The sequence below is a fragment of the Berghia stephanieae genome, chromosome 6 (assembly GCF_034508935.2).
Source record: "Berghia stephanieae isolate SIO BIC M18660-M18661 chromosome 6, UCSD_Bste_1.3, whole genome shotgun sequence".
Lineage (NCBI taxonomy): Eukaryota > Metazoa > Mollusca > Gastropoda > Nudibranchia > Aeolidiidae > Berghia > Berghia stephanieae.
This window is the reverse complement of record NC_088365.1, coordinates 37,326,374-37,346,373: the sequence shown is the minus strand read 5'-3', so window position 1 is coordinate 37,346,373 and position 20,000 is coordinate 37,326,374. Positions and strand designations below refer to the sequence as shown.

The following is a 20,000-nucleotide window of genomic DNA, read 5'->3' as shown; positions in this document are numbered from 1 at the left end:
TGTTCAAAATATTAAAACCGCCAAAAATTATCACTCTCAGTTCGGTTTCCATTTGTTGTAGCGGGTACCCGTTACCCGCCCCTTTTACCCGAGTACCCGGTTTAACTTTATTACCCGCGGGTACTCACGGGTACCCGGGTACCCGCCCAGCCCTACTACCTATTTATTTAGCTATTAGCTATGCAGTTGTTCAAGTGAAAGAAGTGAGTTGAGTTGTGATTTGTACGTAGTTTTTCTCCGTTAGGTATTGTCCTGAAGTCATATGTTGTTCTCTATCATAATTTTATCACATCACTGGATCAAATTAGGAATATGTTTTGCTCAGAAGGTGAAGGTGTATGTTATAGTTGCCCCTAGTGTGTTGTAGTTGTAGATCTAGATTGTAAATTAGTCAGGAAGTCAAACTTACAGACAGAAATCAATTAAGTTCTTCAAAGGTAAAATCACCCGGTCTTGAAAAATATTAAATCTCTCATTCGCAGTTACTATTGGCGACTATATATCTGGAATCTTTTAAAACTAAGATTTTACGAATTGAGTTTGCAAGGACATTTGAGGCAGGCGTTGGGTGTCGCTCTGTGAGTGTGAGAGCGATATCTAGATAGTCTGTTGTTACCTGCTAGGCTCAGAAATGTTCTCTCTATTTGCATTGACTTTCATAAGTTAACTGTTGTAACAAAAATGTTGTTTATTTTCCTTATAATAATAATAATAATAATACTACTACTAATAATAATACTAATAATATAATAATAATAATAATAATAATAATAATAATAATAATGATAATAATAATAATAATAATAATAATAATAATAATAATAATAATAATAATAATAATAATGACAATAATTGTAGTAGTAGTGACAATAATAGTAGTAGTAGTAGTAGTAGTATAAATAATAATAATAGTAAGTAGTGTCAAGTAGTAGTAGTAGTAGAGAGAGAGAGGTAGAGAGAGAGAGAGAGAGAGAGAGAGAGAGAAGAGAGAGAGAGAGAGGAGAGAGAGAGAGAGAGAGAGGCAGGCATGAAACAGTACAGTAGAAGTAAACTATAATTCTATATTTATATATATATCTACAATCCACTCCGGATAATCGCAACACCTTGGGATCAGCAAAAATGTTGCGATTATCCGAAGTTGAGTTTCCAGTCCACTATTGCAACATTTTACACATATATATGGTAAACTCAAACTAATTGTAAATATTGATCTTAGTCCACCACAGACTGAGAAATATGATTGAAATAAAAACCATATGGCAGACCTGTATAAGATTTTATCAAGCAAAAGCAGATTTGATTTTGATGCAACTCGACATCTTATTCAGATCTTATTCACTTTCACTCTTTTGTTCTTAACATATATAAGAGTCAACGAGATTAGCCGTGATGAGAGACAATAAACTCTCACTAAACTCATTGGTCACAATGCACCATTGTCAATCCCAAAACAAAGGATATTGCTCAGTCTCTCCCTTACACCTGTCATTGTGAAGGCTATTTTCCAGCCCCTCACCTCCTATCTAATGGTCACAGATAACATCACAAACCCATACTGCAAAATCCCACCCTCTTTTGTCTCAAATAGAGTGGTGACACACTACTGTAGTATTAAATCCCGCTCACTCTCGATTTTTCAACCTCTCACGATATCTTCAATGGTGAAATCATGATATTTTGTTTGACTGATTTCTTGAATTTACCACTTTTTAGAGGGCGAAAATTTGATACGATTAACCAAAGTTTGTTGCAATTAACCAGTGACTTTTATATAGAAATAATTCCATTTCTTGGGAAATGTTACGATTAACCGAGTTGCGATTATCCGGAGTGGACTATATAGATAGTATGCGCTTGGCTAAGAAACTCATAACATTGCCATCCGGAAGTAAACGGACCAACACACAAAACTGTGTGTAACCATAAACATTTATAGTCAGGTTAATACAGTTTAGTGAGAATTATCATAAACGCAGATGGCAAAAAACAATAGCAAACACCTGAATGACGTCAACTTCGAACTATCTATACATTATATATATATATATATATATATATATATATATATATATATATATATATATATATATATATATATATATATATATATATATATATATACTGGTGTAAAAGGTTCAAAGTTCAGCCTTCATGAGAAATCATGGGTTTTTAACTGAGTGGCATAAAGGATTGATCTGTGTTGAGTTTGAGTGTTGTTACCCATGCCCCTCTTCCCCGCCCCCCGCCCCCCCCCCTCTCTCTCTCTCTCTCTCTCTCTCTCTCTCTCTCTCTCTCTCTCTCTCTCTCTCTCTCTCTCTCTCTCTCTCTCTCTCTCTCTCTCTCTCCAGGATTAATTCACCCTTAGTACACTATTCATCGGGTTGGCTGTCCATGTAGTGACTTTTGATTTTGTGTTGCTGTTCCGTTTGCATTTGTTCATACATGATATTTCAAGGCGGAGAATAGCAGGCTTGCCTACTGTCCTGGAATTTCCGGATTTGTCCTGGAAATGTAAAAATAAATCATTAATGACTGTCCCGGAAAATATGGAAGTTTTTGTCCTGGAAATGATGAAAAAAATCAACCGGTATATTTCCACCTGGAATTAAGAAGTCTATCAAATCATTTCTACAACCACTACTTCAACAGCCACCACCGCATCATCTCTACCACCACTACTACAACCACCACCACAACATCATCATCTCTACCACCACTACTACAACAACCATCACCACATAATCATTTCTACCACCACTGCTACAACCACTACCACCACATCATCATATCTACCACCACTACAACAACCACTACCAAATCATCATTTCTATCACCACCACCTTATCATTCCTACAACCACCACCACATTATTTTTCCTACCACTACTACCACAACCTTCACCACCACCACGCCATCATTCCCACAACCACTACTACAACCTGCACCACTGCATCATCAGTACCAACAAACATTTTGGAAATTGGTATGCTATTCTCTATCACCATGATTGGAGAAAAAATTCCTCCTTTTTTGTGGTCAGTTATTCTCACCAGTGGTGCTGTTATCTTGAGGAGTTATTCAAGTAATATTGTATTTTAAAACCAGTGTCACAAGAAGATTATTGACTACTTATATTTACCTCTGAAACCATTGTGTCTATATTATGCTCTTGTTATCAGAAGTTTGTTAATTACTATTATTTATTACTATATTCCTGAACTTTGGGGTTATATCTGTAAAATGTCCCTGAAATTTGAAATTGAGGAGAGGCATGCCTGGAATAGGGAAAACTTGCAATAAAAACTTCAAAATGAATATTAGGCTCAGTTGATTTTTTGTTCCGATTAGCCTGGGGCCGTTTTCCAACTAGGGAGGCAAATTGTATAGAAAAAATCCATTTCAATTTTGGAGAGGTTCCCAATTGTGAGGTCCTTCTGTACCCGTTTTTTTTTTTCCTGCTTCCTAACCACCGGACATTTGTTGATGAATTCATCTATGAAATTCATGAAATTGAGGTTGAGATTTCTTCGGCACACCTAATAATATTCTTATTGATTTCACATGACCATCCTTCTATCTTTTTCACTCCTTTCCAAAATTATAAATAATAATTCCATGAAATTCATGAAGGATGCAGTCTTTTCTGTACACCTAATTTCTGGTTAGTCTGACAATTCACTTGAATACTCAGTCGTTTTCTTTTCATGATCCATTAGTGTGAGTATAGTTTGACACCAATTTTCATTTACACACATCAGTCATCAAATTATATTCGGTTACACTACAGCACACCTATAGTATTTTTAATATGTTTTTTATCCCCTCAAAAAAATTTATTTTAAAAGGAAATACTGTACCTACAATCAAGGATTTTTTAGTGATTCTTTAAATAAAGTGTTGTACTTCTAGAGGATCTCCGTATGGAAGCGTATCTTTTGCCCCCCCCACCCCCCATTAGTTTTGTTTCAACAATGCTTTCTTTTAATAAAAATGTTGGCTTTTACATAGTGCAATATCTCTGCTCAAAGCGCTATGTAAGGGCTCCCAAGCCAATATCAATGCTTATCATGTAGAACGAGACATGATGCATGTAAGATGCTTTTACAATTTTGTCGATAGAGACAATGACAATGCCAAGTACTCGTTTTACAGCTGCAGATGCATGGCTCGAACTAGGGACTTACTGGTTTGAAGGCAAGTGTCATACCACAAAAGTGCACTTTTACTGTGGATATGTTTATTCTCATATTTATAGGTTCAGGTATGGTTTTATCTATCTCATTTGGTATGAAACTGTTATTAAGAGTTAATGCCTGAGTGGAACCCACATTGGTTGATTTTAGGGACTCCAATACCATATCAATTATCATTAGTGGCAATAATTATTTGTACTATCCTTTAGTGATTCTATTTCTATGATTATTTTTAAAATATTGTCATCATTAAGTAAATGTTTTGTGTCATTTCTTGTTAATTATACACAGAGCTACAAGACCATGTCATCAAGATGTCCTATTTGCCGTGGTTATGAAAAGTAATTGATGTTGGTATAATTAAAATTGACTGGATTTCTGTGGATTATCATGGCCACTAATTTCCTGCATATTGGAGACACTGTATCTCTCTATGCAGAAGGCAGCGTTAGTGGATTCCTGTCAACTCTAGGGTAAGTTTGATTTTGATTTGCAAAGTTATTTCAAATGAAGAGCTCATTTCCCCTGATATTTTGTTTTAAAGTTGAGTAAAAGCTATTCAGCTTGGGTCTTAATAAAGCTGAAATCACATCGCTGTTATTATTATTAAACAAAAATGAATTAAAAAGGCACTATTCCTCCTGATCATTTGAGAGCCACCCTTATGTAGCACTGTAGTTATGAAATTTCATCCTGGTGGATAATGTTCTTGAACCAAAAGACAAACTGCAATGAAGACTTGCATTGCTTGATTACAATTAATCTGAATGTAAGACACTGCAGGTTGAATCTTGTACCTCTCAAGTAGTCTATAAATACGAGGGCTCTTTCAGAAATAACCGAAAAATGCCCATTGCTCAGCAACCAGTGGAGATTTTTTAATTCTGTAAACGACATGATATTCCTTATTTCCTTACGGATATTCCCAGAAATTATGAAGTGCATCATTTTGCACAATGAATTTCTAGACGATTTTAAAGATGGCGGCCCACCTTGAAACTTGGTCAAAGGAGGAAATCAGAGCTGTATACGTTTTTTGAACGCCAAAAGTCTGAATCCTACCGAAATTCATAAAGAACTTCAGAGTGTATATGGTGAGCATGTTATAAGCCATACACAAGTCTATCACTGGTGTAATTTGTTTGAAGCCGGCCATTCCGACTTGACAGACAGGGAAGGGAGAGGGCGTTCGATAACTGCGACGTCAGAAGACAATGTGAAGCGAGTTGATGAGCTTATTCGTCAAGACAGGAGGTTGAAACTTCATGAAATCGCAAGCAGTCTTGAAATTTCTGAAACTTCTGCCTATAGAATTGTATTTGATGAACTTGGCTACAGAAAAGTCAGCGCAAGATGGGTTCCTAAGCAATTGACAGACAATCATAAAGAACAAAGATTGGACATCTGCAGGGAACTTTTGAGAAGAAGCAAGAGCTCACGCAGGGTTCACGGGCATACTGCCAACGCCGGCGGAGACTTTCTAGGGTACGATGTGACTTTTCTTGACAGCATAGTCACCGGTGATGAGACTTGGTTGCACCATTGCACCCCAGAAACAAAGCAAGATTTGATGACATGGAAATATCCATCCTCACCTGTCGCGAAGAAATTCAAAGTCATGCGGTCAGCAAAGAAAATAATGGGAACTGTTTTCTGGGACAGTCGTGGTGTTATTCTATTCGAAACCTTACAACCTGGAGAAACAATCAATGCTGCAAGGTACTGCCAAACTCTTGACAAGCTAAGGGAGGCCATTCGCAGAAAGTGCCCAGGGCAGTTGACCAACGGGGTCATTTTGCAACACGACAACGCTACACCCCTCAAAGCACGAGTGACGCAAGGTTGGCTAGAGAAATATGGATGGGAGATTTTGCCACACCCACCACACAGTCCAGACCTCGCACCATCTGATTATCACCTCTTTGGGCCACTGAAACGTGAGCTGGCAGGAAAGTGCTTTGATGTCGATGAGACTTGTTGACCATGTGCGGAAATGGCTACAAAACCTTGACGGAAATTTCTTCAGAGAGGGTATCTATTCCATGGTGCGGCGTTGGCAGAAGTGTGTCGACAGACTTGGCTGTTACGTAGAGAAATGAAGGACGAGTCAAGGTATGAACACGTGCAAGAATTTTGTTGATAGCATAAAAAACGCGGATTTTACAGGCATTTTCCGGTTAATTATGAAAGAGCCCTCGTATATACATTTGTTAGATTCTCTCATATGTGTGATTTTAGTGTAAACATTGGGATGCATATCATGTTTATATGAGCCAAATTTTGATTCAGATGATCTCTATTGCAAATACAATTTTTGAAAAAAGTCATGCATTTGTGCACATAATGGGTTATTATTATAAACTTTATTTTGGTCTTATCATTTCCTATGTGATTCGTGCTGCTGTCAAAACCTCATGCTGAAAAACAACACAAGTTGAAAAATTGTTTATTCTGAAGGATCATTCATTGTCCTGATATTGAGTGGCTTCTATATACACTTTACGATAATCAAAGTGTGTTTGAGTAAGATTAATAGCACTAGAGTAGATTTACTTAATCTATCACTGGACAGGTTGTTCTGCCAGGGAGGAAATTACTCTAAAATTAAGCTCTTTATTACTTCATTAATAGAATGTCTTACTTCCACAAACAAAAAATTGACGTCGCCTACATAAAAAAACAGTTTAACTGAGCATCGAGAAAAGAAGAGTAATCCTGGTACGGATATACAGTTACATCTCCCCAATCCGATAACCTACCTCTGTACCCAGCAATTTGTCCCGATTACAGAGACATCCAGATGAGGAATCCCCTCCCGTCCCCCCCCCCCCCCCCCACACACACACACACACTCACACAGATTTTATCTGTCATAAGAATACAACAAGCCTTCGACATTATGATGATAACATTGGTTTTGAGGAACACAAGTTCTACTCTATGTAGGAGTTAAAAAAGAAACTTGCCATGTCAAATCCAAACCCTAATGACACCCATACAATCTCACTTTGACAGTTCAATGCTCAACTCTTAATCTATTTACTTTCAATTTGATTGTCATCGGTAATTCACAATTCTGGAAACAATTGAATATCAACAATCCAAAGAAAAAAACAACAAAATAAGCCGACTTGTAACAGAACAGGGACCTGTTGGATAGACATGTGACACCTGAGCACTGTGATGTTTGACCCTAATTTAACAGGGATCACCATTTATCATGGAATCTTTCAATTCTAAATTAAAATAAAAGTTGGTTTCTAATCAAAAGAAACGCATTACCACTTTCTAGTGAAAGTTTTGTGCTTCTTTTTATTTTTTTTGACAAATGAGTCAGACTGTTTGAGTAAAATAAAACCTTTTACAATGTATTGGTTACGAATTATCTAAGAATCTTACTTTGGGGAGTGGAATAAAGGTAAAAGACATCTAATACGTATAAAAAATACTGTCCAAGTATCTTTGTGATAATCTTATTATAATGCGGGATAGCCCAATTATGGTTAAAACCAAACAATCACACTTATCCATACACGCAGAGAGGAAAATATCAAATTCGGGGCTGGGAATCTTCAGTCTAAATGTGGTTTATCTCCACTCATCAACATCACTATTCCACCTTTAACTGAAAAAAAAAATTATGAATTAAAAAGTCTCACCACAAGCACTCTTACCACCACTACTATTACAACTAGCACCAAATCATCATCCCTACCACCACCACTACTACTACAACTACCACCACATCATCATCCCTACGACCACTACTACTACAACTACCACCACATCATAACCCCTACCACCATTAGCACTACACCCACCACCACATCATGATCCCTACCACCACCACTTACTACAACCACCACCACACCATCATCCCCACCACTACGATACAGCCACCACCACATCATCATCCCTACCACAACTACTACAACCACCACCTAATCATCATCCCTATCACCACAGCTTCTACAACTATCACCACATCATCATCTTACCACTACTACTTTAACCACGACACATCATAATCCGTACCACCACCACTACTACAATCACTAACACATCATCCCTACCACCACCTACACCACCACTACTACAACCACCACCACCTAATCATCTCTACAACCACTACCACTACAATCACTACCACATCATCATCCACATCACTACCAAATTCCTCCAATTGGTGTCAGACATTGCTGAGAGACACATTTTGGATTGTATCACAATAATTTTAATGAAATTCATATTTATACGTTATTTTGGCATGGATGGCTCTTAATTTACGTCTGAAAAATTTCCTCCTTTTTGTGACCAGTCATTCTCACCCCTGCAAATTGGCACTGGGGTGTAAATTTATTTACCACACATAATTAGTGATTAAGTCACTTGTCCTGTAGCATTGAATTAAGAAGAGAATCTAACTGAGCACATTACTTTAAGACAGATTATATGGAAATAAGTGTGACTCCAAATTGCAATTTTACGGACAGATTTGATTTATATATCTTTTTTCTAAGTATGGAAGTTATCATAGGTTCAGTTCCAATTTGCAGGTCGGTTCAGTCAGGTTTTTGTGCTGTCACATTCAATCTCCAGAGTGGCAGGGTTGATGAGGATATCCTACATGTTTATATTTCCCCCATTTTTCTCTGAATGGTGTTTTGTCTGTGCTTTTATCTTTTGTTGGAAGTTGTCATGAGTTCAGTCCTTAATTTGCAGTTTCGTTCAGTTGGGTTTTGGTTTTGTGCTATCGCTTTTTTCTCTTTTCAATCCAAGTGAGGATCAATGAGGATTTCCTACATTTCTCCTCAACAAAAGTCATTATCAACTTCATACAGATTGAGTTTTTACAATCATACAGTCACCTGAATGGTTGCTGACCAAATATATGATTTTATTGCTTATAAATATATCTTCGTAACAGGATTTGTGTGCGCATTATTGTACCTGCACCCATTGTCAATCCGAGAAAAAGAATATAGACTCATAAGCTGTCCATTGTTACAAAAATATTGTCACAATGTTTTACTTTCCTGATGCAGTGAAGGCCCTTTTGATATGATATGATATTTGAGAGCGTTCCCACAAGACCTATGTTCATTATACTTGTCCTTTTCTGGCACTGACCAATATAAAAACATTCTCATCTTGTGACAATATCATTGCCTTCTGTGTTCTGTTTGAGTATATGTATTTTATAATTCTTGATTATGTTTCGTTTTGATTAAAACAGTTGATTGCATTATTTAATTGACAATACAAATAATAGCATCGCACCATTTATAATGAACAGTTTCATACTACTTTTTATCACTATCACGTTAATCCGTTAATGAGTCATAGCATTATCAAAGGAAATTTGACAGTATTAGGGGAAAGAGATGTTGATTAATGTGGTATTAGTATTATATTACTTAATACATCTCAAGTTTGCTCACTGCCATGAGTTACAGCTGGTGGCTTGAAACCCAAAAACAGGGTTCGGAAGTCCCAAGCTTCTTCTGTATAACCCATTATTGATGCAATGCCAGTCTTCCCTTGGAATAAGCCCTAAAGAAAAATTTTCCCTTAGGGATGAATAAAGGAAATTATTATGGTACAACAATACACAAAGTCCACCATTTGGATGATCTTGGCATAAGCAAAAAATATTCATAGTAAAGTCTAGGTCAACGTTTTTCAAAGGAATTTAATATCAATGTTTAAAACATACAGTGAGAACAGGATGATAAAGCTAAATGATAATAAAAATAGTAATCTTTAACACAGTGGATAACACTTACCATCACATTTTTATGTATCCACTGTAAGTAAAATATGAGCATTTAAAGTGGTTCCATAATTGCTGGTTAAAACGCAACCCTCTTGCTCAATAGTCACAAGGAACTGATGAGACACTAAACATTTTGATGTTGAATTTCTTGTTCTCGCAAAGACAACTGCAGTTGTATCAACCATTTACCAATTTTATTTTTGAGCAGTCGTTTGATTATGTTTGAGTTACTAACACGTGATAATCAGTGAATGCAAGCAAGTTCTGTTTGAATTTTTGGCATGTGTGTTATGTTGTTTTCCATGGTCTGGGATTAATCCCAGGTTAGAAGATTAATAAAGAGGTGGACAAAGTTGTTAGAATTCATTAATTAGTGGTACTGATCAAATCAGGATGGATGACTTGATTTCTTGTAGATTTTGTGTTTCATGTGTTTATGTTTTATAAAGTTTTAAAAATACAACTTAGAAAGAGATATGTTTCGTAAGAAATGTTCAGATATATTTTTCTTTCTTCAGTCTCGTTGATGACCGTTCAGTGGTCCAACCTGATGCTGGCGATCTCAATAATCCACCCAAGAAATTTAGAGGTAAGCTCCATAAATTAAACTAATGTCCTTTTGTGCATATGGGCGAGGGGCCCTCATGCAAGATGATGGCAAAGAATGGCACCTACCATCTTTTCTTTGTTGTTCTTGAACTGAGCGAAAATGCCAAGAAAAAGAATGAAATCCTGGAAGAGGATTTGTTCTGTTGTGCTTACACCTTATAAAAACACTTGAGGGTTCCCTCCTCCTCCTCATTGTCATTTAGCACTCTGTCATAAACAATGTAATAAGATTTTATAGGTTTAGTCTTATTTGTGTTCTCTCTATTACTATTAAATTTGGTTATCATCGTCAGTGTTTATTTATATTCAGAAAAAAAAAACAAAAACACATCATCAAATAATCTCAACTTTGCTGCTGAAATTAGATGTTTATCAATGTTTTAGTGTAAATTAGGAAAAGTGATGGTACTGAGGTACTCCTGATCTTATATTTTATTTAGCTCTTTTCCAGTGGTGGGAGATTCTATTCAGTTTAGGTCTTTCTTTTTCCCTTTCTTCTTCTCGTTAAGTGGAAACGTTGTTTGTAGGAGGACAATTCTATGAGGGTAATAATAATTCATCACAATATAATATAGAAAGATAGAATTGATATCAATTGACAGAGTGGAAAAACTCTTACTATTCTGTAGTACCAATTATTTCCCCTTGCACTCGTCTCAAACGGATTGTTGAAGGGGAAAAGGCACTGGTAATACAAAAATAAATATAAGTATGAAATATATTCTTATACTTCCATCGGCACAAGGAGCCGCAATTTTTTAAAAGTGGGTCATTCAACCATTGATACTTCAGCAGTCAAAAATTGTACAAAGCTAAATTTGGTATCATCTAAAAGAGGAATGATCCAGCTTTATTCCTATATCACTCCAACAACAACAAAAAATTGACATTTAAGTTAGCAAAATGCTGCTTTTGAACTTTACAGCAACAAAAAACAAAAGACATTTTATTAATCTAAAATTTAAACCGAGTCAGTCTTAAAGGAAAACATCTTATCTCTGTATGTATCAGTTTGTTTTAATGTTGGTTGCTTGATTGCTGAGGTATTGCATTTTTAAAAACCTCACCAAATTCTATACTATATTATTATTATTATTATAATATCATTACCACAATTATTAGAATTATTATCATTACTATTATTATTATTATTATTATTATTATTATTATTATTATTATTTATTATTATTATTATTACCATCATCATTATTACCACTATTATTAGAACTAGTATCTACCACTAACCCCCCCCCCCCCCCGGGCCTAATTTCCACGCAATTACATTCCACTACACATCACACACACACACACACACACACACACACACACACACACACACACACACATTTATACAGATTTGATACAGGACAGTAACTTTTCAATTTGTCAGGGTCTAAATTTGGTTTCTTAATCAGATGAGTTACAATTGCTGATTCATAGCAATCAGGCACCAATCTGGAGGACAACGAATCAATACTAATCAAGGTTACATAGTTGATGGTTGAATCTAAACATTTCATGAAAATTCGTGTGTTTATAGAATCCATGGCGCACGATCTCGGTCATGACACTATGACAACTCTGACTTCCAAAGAACTAACTTTCCTAAATTTTTGAAAAGTCAAAAGTCCTCCAAAAGGCATGACGTCTCACTCAATGAAGATCTGTTCTAATTTTCAATACCTTACTATCAAAATACTGTGCAAATGATTCTGGTAAGTCTTATAAGGGAATATTGGATTATTGGATGGTAAAACATTTGATTTTGAATTTCTACTGAGTTCATCAATAAAGTTAAAAAGATTCCTTGAATTTGGGCACTCTTCAATATTGTTATTATAGTAGGTGCCTTTCTTCTCTCTGATGATATATTTCACTTCATCTGCACCACGCTTCAGTGCCACTCGATCCTTCTCAAGTTTTGTGTGGAGCCATCTGCGTTCAGCTGCACGACGCTGTCATTTGGCTTTCTTGACAACGTCAGAAATCTATGGCGCAGAACGATGATCAGTGACTGTTCTAGTACGTAATGGAGCGTGTTTCTCCAGAACCGTCCATAGGGTGTTGTTGAGAACGGTCGAAAAATTCACATCATTATCTTTTGAAATCAACTCGTCCTTGATGTATTTATTGAATGTCTTTATGTCGATGGCTCGGAGATTGTGGGATGTAACTTCTATTTTATCTCTGTAGGCATCACGGTGTTGTATGTGATGGTGAAATGGTCCGAAACGCACTGGTCTGTAACTTCCAGGTTACGAACCAGTCAATAATATGGCATTTTTCGTGCGTCGGTGTTTGGATGTGTAGGATAAGACTGGTGATCTAGAATTGCCCTCTTAGCAGCAGAGTGGTGATCACTTGTAGAGTCGTAGTGGATGTTAAAATCACATATGATGAGGAAACGTTTGGATAATTCAGTCGTTGACTCAATCAGGCTTTCAAAGTTCTGGACAAAATCTCGATGAGTCGAGAAATTTTGCGCCAATGGTGGTGGATGATATAGACAAAAGAATTTAGTATTAAGAGATATTAGTTTGAGACACATTGTCACTTTTTCAAATTTCATATTCATATGGTCTTTATAAATAATACAGAAATTATGTGTAATTGGCCGGTTTTAATTTATTCAGAATGACCTCGTCTCCGTTTCTGGCAAGCCATGTTTCTGTTATATAAACAATGTCACTCTTGGCGTCGGTTATCATATCATTGATGAGGAGCGTTTTTGTTTTTCATTGATCGTGCATTAAAGTACAAAATGCTGACACCGTTAGGCTTTGAAAATCGTTCGCTACAAATCGATTCAGAGTATTGTGTCGTGGTATCACAGTAAAATTGCAATGTGAAGTATAGTCACTTCCTGTTCTGTCGAGGACTGCAATATTACAAGAATTAAGAAGGCCAGAAGAGATAATGGTTAGATCGGGATTACTGAGGAACATATTAGTTCTGTGAAGGAGGGTTGGGATGGAGTCTTCATTTTGCAAAATGGTGAGGTTGACTGGATTAAGTTCTAATTCCTTTCTTTGAACTTTTGTATCCCCATGGTGATGAGTGGCCATTAAAGTCACCATAAAGTATTGTGTTGGTGTATTGGGAACCTTTCAGTCCTATTATTATTAAGTTTCAAGTATACTGTGGAGGGTTGTTTATATTTCTAAATCTAATTTAGGTAGCATAGGTGACTCTCTGCATTCAATTGGGTTATATGTTGGGGCGCAATAATAATAATAATAATAATAATAATAATAATAATAATAATAATAATAATAATAATAATAATAATAATAATAATAATAATAATACGTTCATGCAATTTTAAAAAATCGGTATTCGTATGTCGATTGCGATAATTATCATTGGTTTTCAAATTTTATATTCGTGACCTTAGATTATTCCTCACGCTGCCATTATTTGCGCATGAGAATTTATCAAAACCCTTAAAAAAGCAGACAAGTTTATGTTGATCAAATGTTTGTCTTAAAAATAAGGTGGCGTGGGGTACCACTCTATTAAATTAAATTTTGATACTAAATGAAAAGAAAGCATGCTAGAATCGAGAGCCACTCTATGCCTCTCTATGCCTCTCTTTATTTATGGCAATGATAATGGTCACTACATTTACGATGTGGTTATGCAGAGGACCAGTGTTGATTCTTGTCATTAGACTGGTTTGGTCTTTGCTAAAGGAATAGAAGGAAATGTCTATTGTCACTGATTGGACGTGATTTATTGTCGATAATCGCCGCAATAAGAGCCCGTTGTCACCGCTGCCGCGTTCAGTCTATGCTGTAATATAATAGTAATAGAATGTTAGGAGCCAGTCGTGTTGAAAATAATATTCGGATTACATATTATATGAAGCTGTGCCAAAAGATCAATTTTCTGAACGAAGCGACACAAAATGACCTCATTATTAAATAAATCAAATAATTTTAGGTATGTTTTAGCTTCTATCAGTTTTTCTTTTGTAAATACTGGCAAATGACCCTTAAAATTAAAAGGAAAAAAAGGGGGGGGGGGAGAGAGGAGAGAGAGAGAGAGAGAGAGAGAGAGAGAGAGAGAGAGAGAGAGAGAGAGAGAGAGAGAGAGAGAGAGAGAGAGAGAGAGAGAGAGAGAGTTAATCATTTCTCTGGCTGCCCCTCACCCCCTTTGCAACAAACAAAAATACAAAAACATTTAGTAATTAATTTCGCAAAGATCGTGTCCTTGGCATGATTTCGTGATCGATATCACCCTCCCTATCTTGTGCATCAATTATAGAGTATTACTCCACGTCAAAGACGGGCCTTCGTTTGATCTTTTAATTTTCCCTGTTGTTCACTGACTGCAGGAATGATATTTATTACAATATAAGGAAGCTAGGGAAATCTGATGCAGCGCATCTCACTCATTACGGATATTAACAAAGCTAGAGGGAGACGTTATTACCATTATAATATGTGACGGGACAGCGTGGTCTGATGACAATATGTAGTTCCAACCTGTAAATGCCGTGTCTAAATGAAGTTGAAACTGATATTGGATGGAGTAGTAGGCATGGATTAAACGGCTAATGGAAAAGCCCATGAAATGAAGGGAAAAAGAATCTAACAATACTATTAGGTGTTTGAATTCGGATATAATGTTGACAATAATTGAACTTGTAAACTTCAAACTATTCTTCAAAGAGACACGAAACTCTTCACAGAGCGCTCAACTTGGTCAGAAAACGGTTACTTAACTATGGACCGATTAAGATAAATCGAATTTAGTTAAAATTGCCTTGAGTCTCAAACCTGAGACATATTAAAAGAAGTACGGCAGTTTCGTTGTCTGGTCTGTTTTTGCCCCGCTGATCAGAATGAATGTTACTAGTCCGAAGTCACATTAAGACATGTTTAGCTGAATAACCATAATACTACTTTAATGATCAAAATTGTGGTGGTAGATTTTATTCTACAAAAATACGGTCTTGATTTTGGAAGTCAACTCAGTAATGCTCATACAAATTGCCTGATTCTGTCACGAAGTCTTGTCTTGGCATCTCTGTGCTAAGAATAACTAAGATCTATTTTTGTTGGGACGTGTTAGCTTATTTTTAAAAAAAAATGTCAAATGACTTGTATCTTCGGGAAGGATAGAAAAGTGACAACTTTCAGATTTGTTGTCAGACCATATTATATAATTGTTCACTATGGGTCATAGGAACGCGCGCGATATGCTGTGAGAAGAGTTACCAGTTAGTCGTTTTCTTCCAAATAATATTTTGTGTATTCTTGTTTGTTTTGTTTTCTAAATGTTTGTCCATTTCATCAAGAATTATTTTAGGGGTTGTCAAATCTTTTTTTCCGCATCCTGTGTAAAACCAATTTGTTATGAACAGCTGAACGCTAGTGTTCTATTTCCGGCGTTGCTCGATTTTGCCCGGCTCCGTCTAAATCGGATGAAAGTCTGTTTTTCTGTGTGATATGATAGTTTTTCTCTATAAATCGTTTTTGTGAGGAACAGTGTATTAGTAGAACTATCTCAATGTCTCCCTTTTAACAAAGATCACTGTCGAACTTTCTGGGTGGGGTTCCTGACCTCCCATAGTGGGCAGGTGGGGGGGGGGGGGTACATACTGTGTTTTTTCTACCCCCTTATAACTGTTTGCCAACATGCTTTCTGTCTTTGTCTTGGAATGAGATTACTTGGTTTTGTCCTGGCCCTGGTCGGAGTCCTAGCTGGGAGGGAAACAGTCAAATGCATAGTTATTGTTTTGGGAGATGATATTTTTTCCTTGTAAATCATCTCTCTGTTATGTATTATTATATTTGTTATTTTCAATGTATAATGTAAGCATTTGAGTGTATTCCTCTTTGTTGGATTTTGTGCTTGTGTCCGGATGAGACTTATAAGTGATCTCAAACTAAATACATTGGTGGTATGCTCTTGGAATCTACATCTGATCCCTATTTATTCCCAGTTCCCCTATGTCTTACTTTTTCTTGGGTGCTTTAATTGTAATTCTATAACTTTTTACTATCCCATTTTCTTCCTTTTTACTGGCGCTGATATAACCTAAATGTGTTGCAAGCGCCATAAAACCCTTAAAAACAAAACAAACTGTCGAACTTTGGGTCGATTTTGCTGCCGGGATTCACTTGCATCTGCAGCACTTTTGTCTTTCTTTTTCTTGGGCATCTGTGACCCGAGAGTGCTGCAAGCACTTATTAACTCTAAACTTAACAAATTGTTGTATTGTGTTGTGTACCATGTTCCTTTTTCGTAAACATGTCATGACCTAAAAGTGTCGCAAAATGGTTAACTTTTAAAATCAAACCAAACTAAGCTCATGCATTCGATAGAAATGAAGCAAACAAAACCAACCAATTAAGGGGTAAAACAATCTTTGGTACCAAGGGACATTGGATATAGCGTTGACATTCAAGTAATGGTTACTTGATAAGACCCACACCATCCTCAAACAAACAAACATAATAATGCTACATTAGTTTTACATACTTTTCAAGTTCCCGCTAAAATCAGATTTACCCATATTTTCCTCTCAAATTAGAGCACTCCGCTGGAAAACAAGGAAAACAAGAAACTGTTTTATTTTATTTTTCTTGTTGTCTGTAAACTGTTATGAAGTGCATGTATTTAAAAAGATTTATATAAATATTTTATTGTATCTCTCACATTATCGTAATTACTGTACTGTAGGTAGTGTTTTTCACATAGATTAGAACAAAATGTCATTGAAGGTGTTACTATGGTATTATTTATTACATTACTAAGTTGATACCAAGGAATTTACCCAATGGAAACCGTACGGTGCTCTTATTGGCTAACCAACCAGCGGCCTCGATGAGAAAAATATCCGCCATTTTGATGTTGGCTGGGAATCGCGTTACTATAGTAAACAAGCGCTGATCGGCCGTTCATGAAAACAAGTTGCTGCTCGCTCGTTTAACTCAAAATTATTCAAAACGATCTCTCTAAAATGATATAAATGTGACTTCTTAAGGTTTTCTTCACGGTCAAAACCACACAACATTCTATTAATGATTACGTCCGAGGCAAAAAGGAATATTGACAGGTCGACCGAGAGTTGAACTCGTGAGACGACAAACATCAATGCGAAGTGTAGCGAGAGTCAAGCTATTGTTTGTCTTGTCCTATTCTATATAGAGAAAAGGATAAATAGTATAGCCGTGTGTGAGTGGTTGCGTGTCATAGTCTTGTTTTTAAATTGTTTCTGTTGTTTATTTGTGTAGTGATGACTCGCTCACACTCAATTTCAATGCCGAAAGAGGAATTCCCGCACACAAGAAAAGGGAATTGGGGTGGTATTTGGCATACATATTGTATAGTATCTAGTTCTAAATAGATAACTGATTAGAATTATATTATGATATATAAACACAATGCCAAATACAATTCCGAAGTTTCCTTATTTCAAATGAAGTAAAGCTCCAAAACCTAATGGTAGTGATTGTAGTACTGAGTGTTAGTGAGGTGATGTGGTGTTGGTGGTGGTTGTAGTTGTAGTAGTAATAGTGATGATGATGTGGTGGTGGTGATGATTGTAGTTGTAGTAGTAGTGGTAGTGATGATGATGTGGTGGTGGTTGTAGTAGTAGTGGTAATGGTAATGATATGGTGGTGGTGGTGGTTGTAGTAGTAGTGGTCGTGATGATGATGTGGTGGTGGTGTTTGTAGTAGTAGTGTAATGATGCGGCTATGTGGTCTAGTAGTATGACACTCGCTTCCGGATCGGAAGGTCCTGGGTTCGAGCCTCGCGCTCGGCGCATAGTTGAGTCCTTGGAAAAGGCTCTTTACTCACATTCTCTCACCGTACTCAGGTGTAAAATGAGTACCTGGCCGTTAACAGAGTTGTCTTTGTCGGAAAAATTGTAATATCGCCTAACAGGCGTCATGTCCCGTCCTACATGTTAAATGTTAACCGGGACCCCTTGTAAAGCGCTTTGAGCACATTTAGTAGATATTGCACTATATAAAGCTCAATTAAAAAATAAAAAAATATTTCAGTGATGATGATATGGTGGTGGTGGTTGCAGTAGTAGTAGTGGTAGTGATGATAATGTGGTGGTGGTTGTAGTTGTAGTAGTAGTGATAGTGATGATGATGTGGTGGTGGTTGTAGTAGTAGTGGTAGTGATGATGATGTGGTTGTGGTGGTTGTAGTAGTAGTTGTAATGGTGATGATATGGTGGTAGTGGTGGTTGCAGTAGTAGTGGTAATGGTAATGATATGGTGGTAGTGGTGGTTGTAGTAGTAGTGGTAATGGTAATGATATGGTGGTGGTTGTAGTAGTAGTGGTCGTGATGACGATGTGGTTGTGGTGGTTGTAGTAGTAGTGGTAGTGATGCTATTGTGGTGGTGGTTGTAGTAGTTGAGGTAGTGATGTGGTGGTGGTTGTAGTAGTAGTAGTGGTGGTGGTGGTTGTGGTAGTAGTGGTAATGATGATGATATGGTGGTGGTGGTTGCAGTAGTAGTGGTAGTGATGACGATGTGGTTGTGGTGATTGTAGTAGTGGTAGTGATGATGATGTGCTGGTGGTGGTGTAGTAGTAGTGGTAGTGATAATGATGTGGGCTGGTGGTTGTAGTAGTAGTGTTAGTGATGATATTGTGGTGGTGGTTGTAGTAGTAGATGATGTGGTGGTTGGAAAACACATTACAGGTTATTATAATACATGATTACACACATTCTCTAACTTCATTTTTTGACAGCTTCGTTGTGCCATAAATATACGCAACAGTTCTGAAACATTTTATTGTGGATTTTGATATTGTTTGTTGTTTTTCTTGTGTCGTTATGTTGACATAGATACCGAATGAATGGTAATTACTACATTCTCAGCCAACAACAAAATGGCGCTGAATGCTTTCATTGGTGGACACTTTTTAGGCTTCCTACGTATTCTCATTCGTTTAATTCTATGGTTGATACCGAACTCATTCATGATCTTTAAAATCCAATTATTATCACACAAAAGGGAAGGAACAGTTGTTTCTATTTTATGTTATTAGGATATAGGGTATTTACGGATTAGGGTATAAACTTTAGATTTGCCCTACTTTTCTCACAGACTCCTCTTTTTAAGGTTGACTCCTATTTAATTCAGTATGGTTTTTGATGATTAGAACTCGTCTCGAAGGGATCTGGTATTTTTTGTTGTTTTTGATTGTTGTTGTTATTGTTGTCATTAGCCACTTCAGGGCAGGATTAGAAGATGGACAACTTTGGTGATTTCCGTTGACACTGTACATTTGTTCAACGTTTTGTTATCTGTATCATTACTTTTAGTTCTAGAAATGTTACAAGAAAAGGGTCGTCGATTGTCGAGCGTCCATATCGCGGCGGGGGTGCCGTAATTGTCGGGTCGTGGGCTCGACTCCCCATCGCTACAAATTTTTAAAATTCTTTAT

The 20,000-nt window shown here is 36.6% G+C and overlaps 1 protein-coding gene across 22 annotated transcripts in view; it reads left to right on the top strand.

Moving 5' to 3' along the window:
* The first annotated feature begins 118 nt into the window (after nt 1-118).
* Nucleotides 119-20,000, top strand: part of LOC144974983 (inositol 1,4,5-trisphosphate-gated calcium channel ITPR1-like) — a 212,761-nt gene continuing 192,879 nt past the window's right edge. For 6 of the 22 annotated variants that reach the window (XM_078918586.1, XM_078918577.1, XM_078918574.1 and 3 more), the window contains exons 1-3: nt 136-203; nt 4,488-4,669; nt 10,491-10,561. In XM_078918586.1, coding sequence (XP_078774712.1) covers nt 4,587-4,669; nt 10,491-10,561 — 154 coding nt within the window. In that variant the 5' untranslated portion in view covers nt 136-203; nt 4,488-4,586. Of the gene's footprint in view, nt 438-4,487; nt 4,670-10,490; nt 10,562-20,000 lie in introns of all 22 variants that reach the window. The other 16 variants (XM_078918589.1, XM_078918582.1, XM_078918578.1 and 13 more) reach the window with 7 other exon arrangements.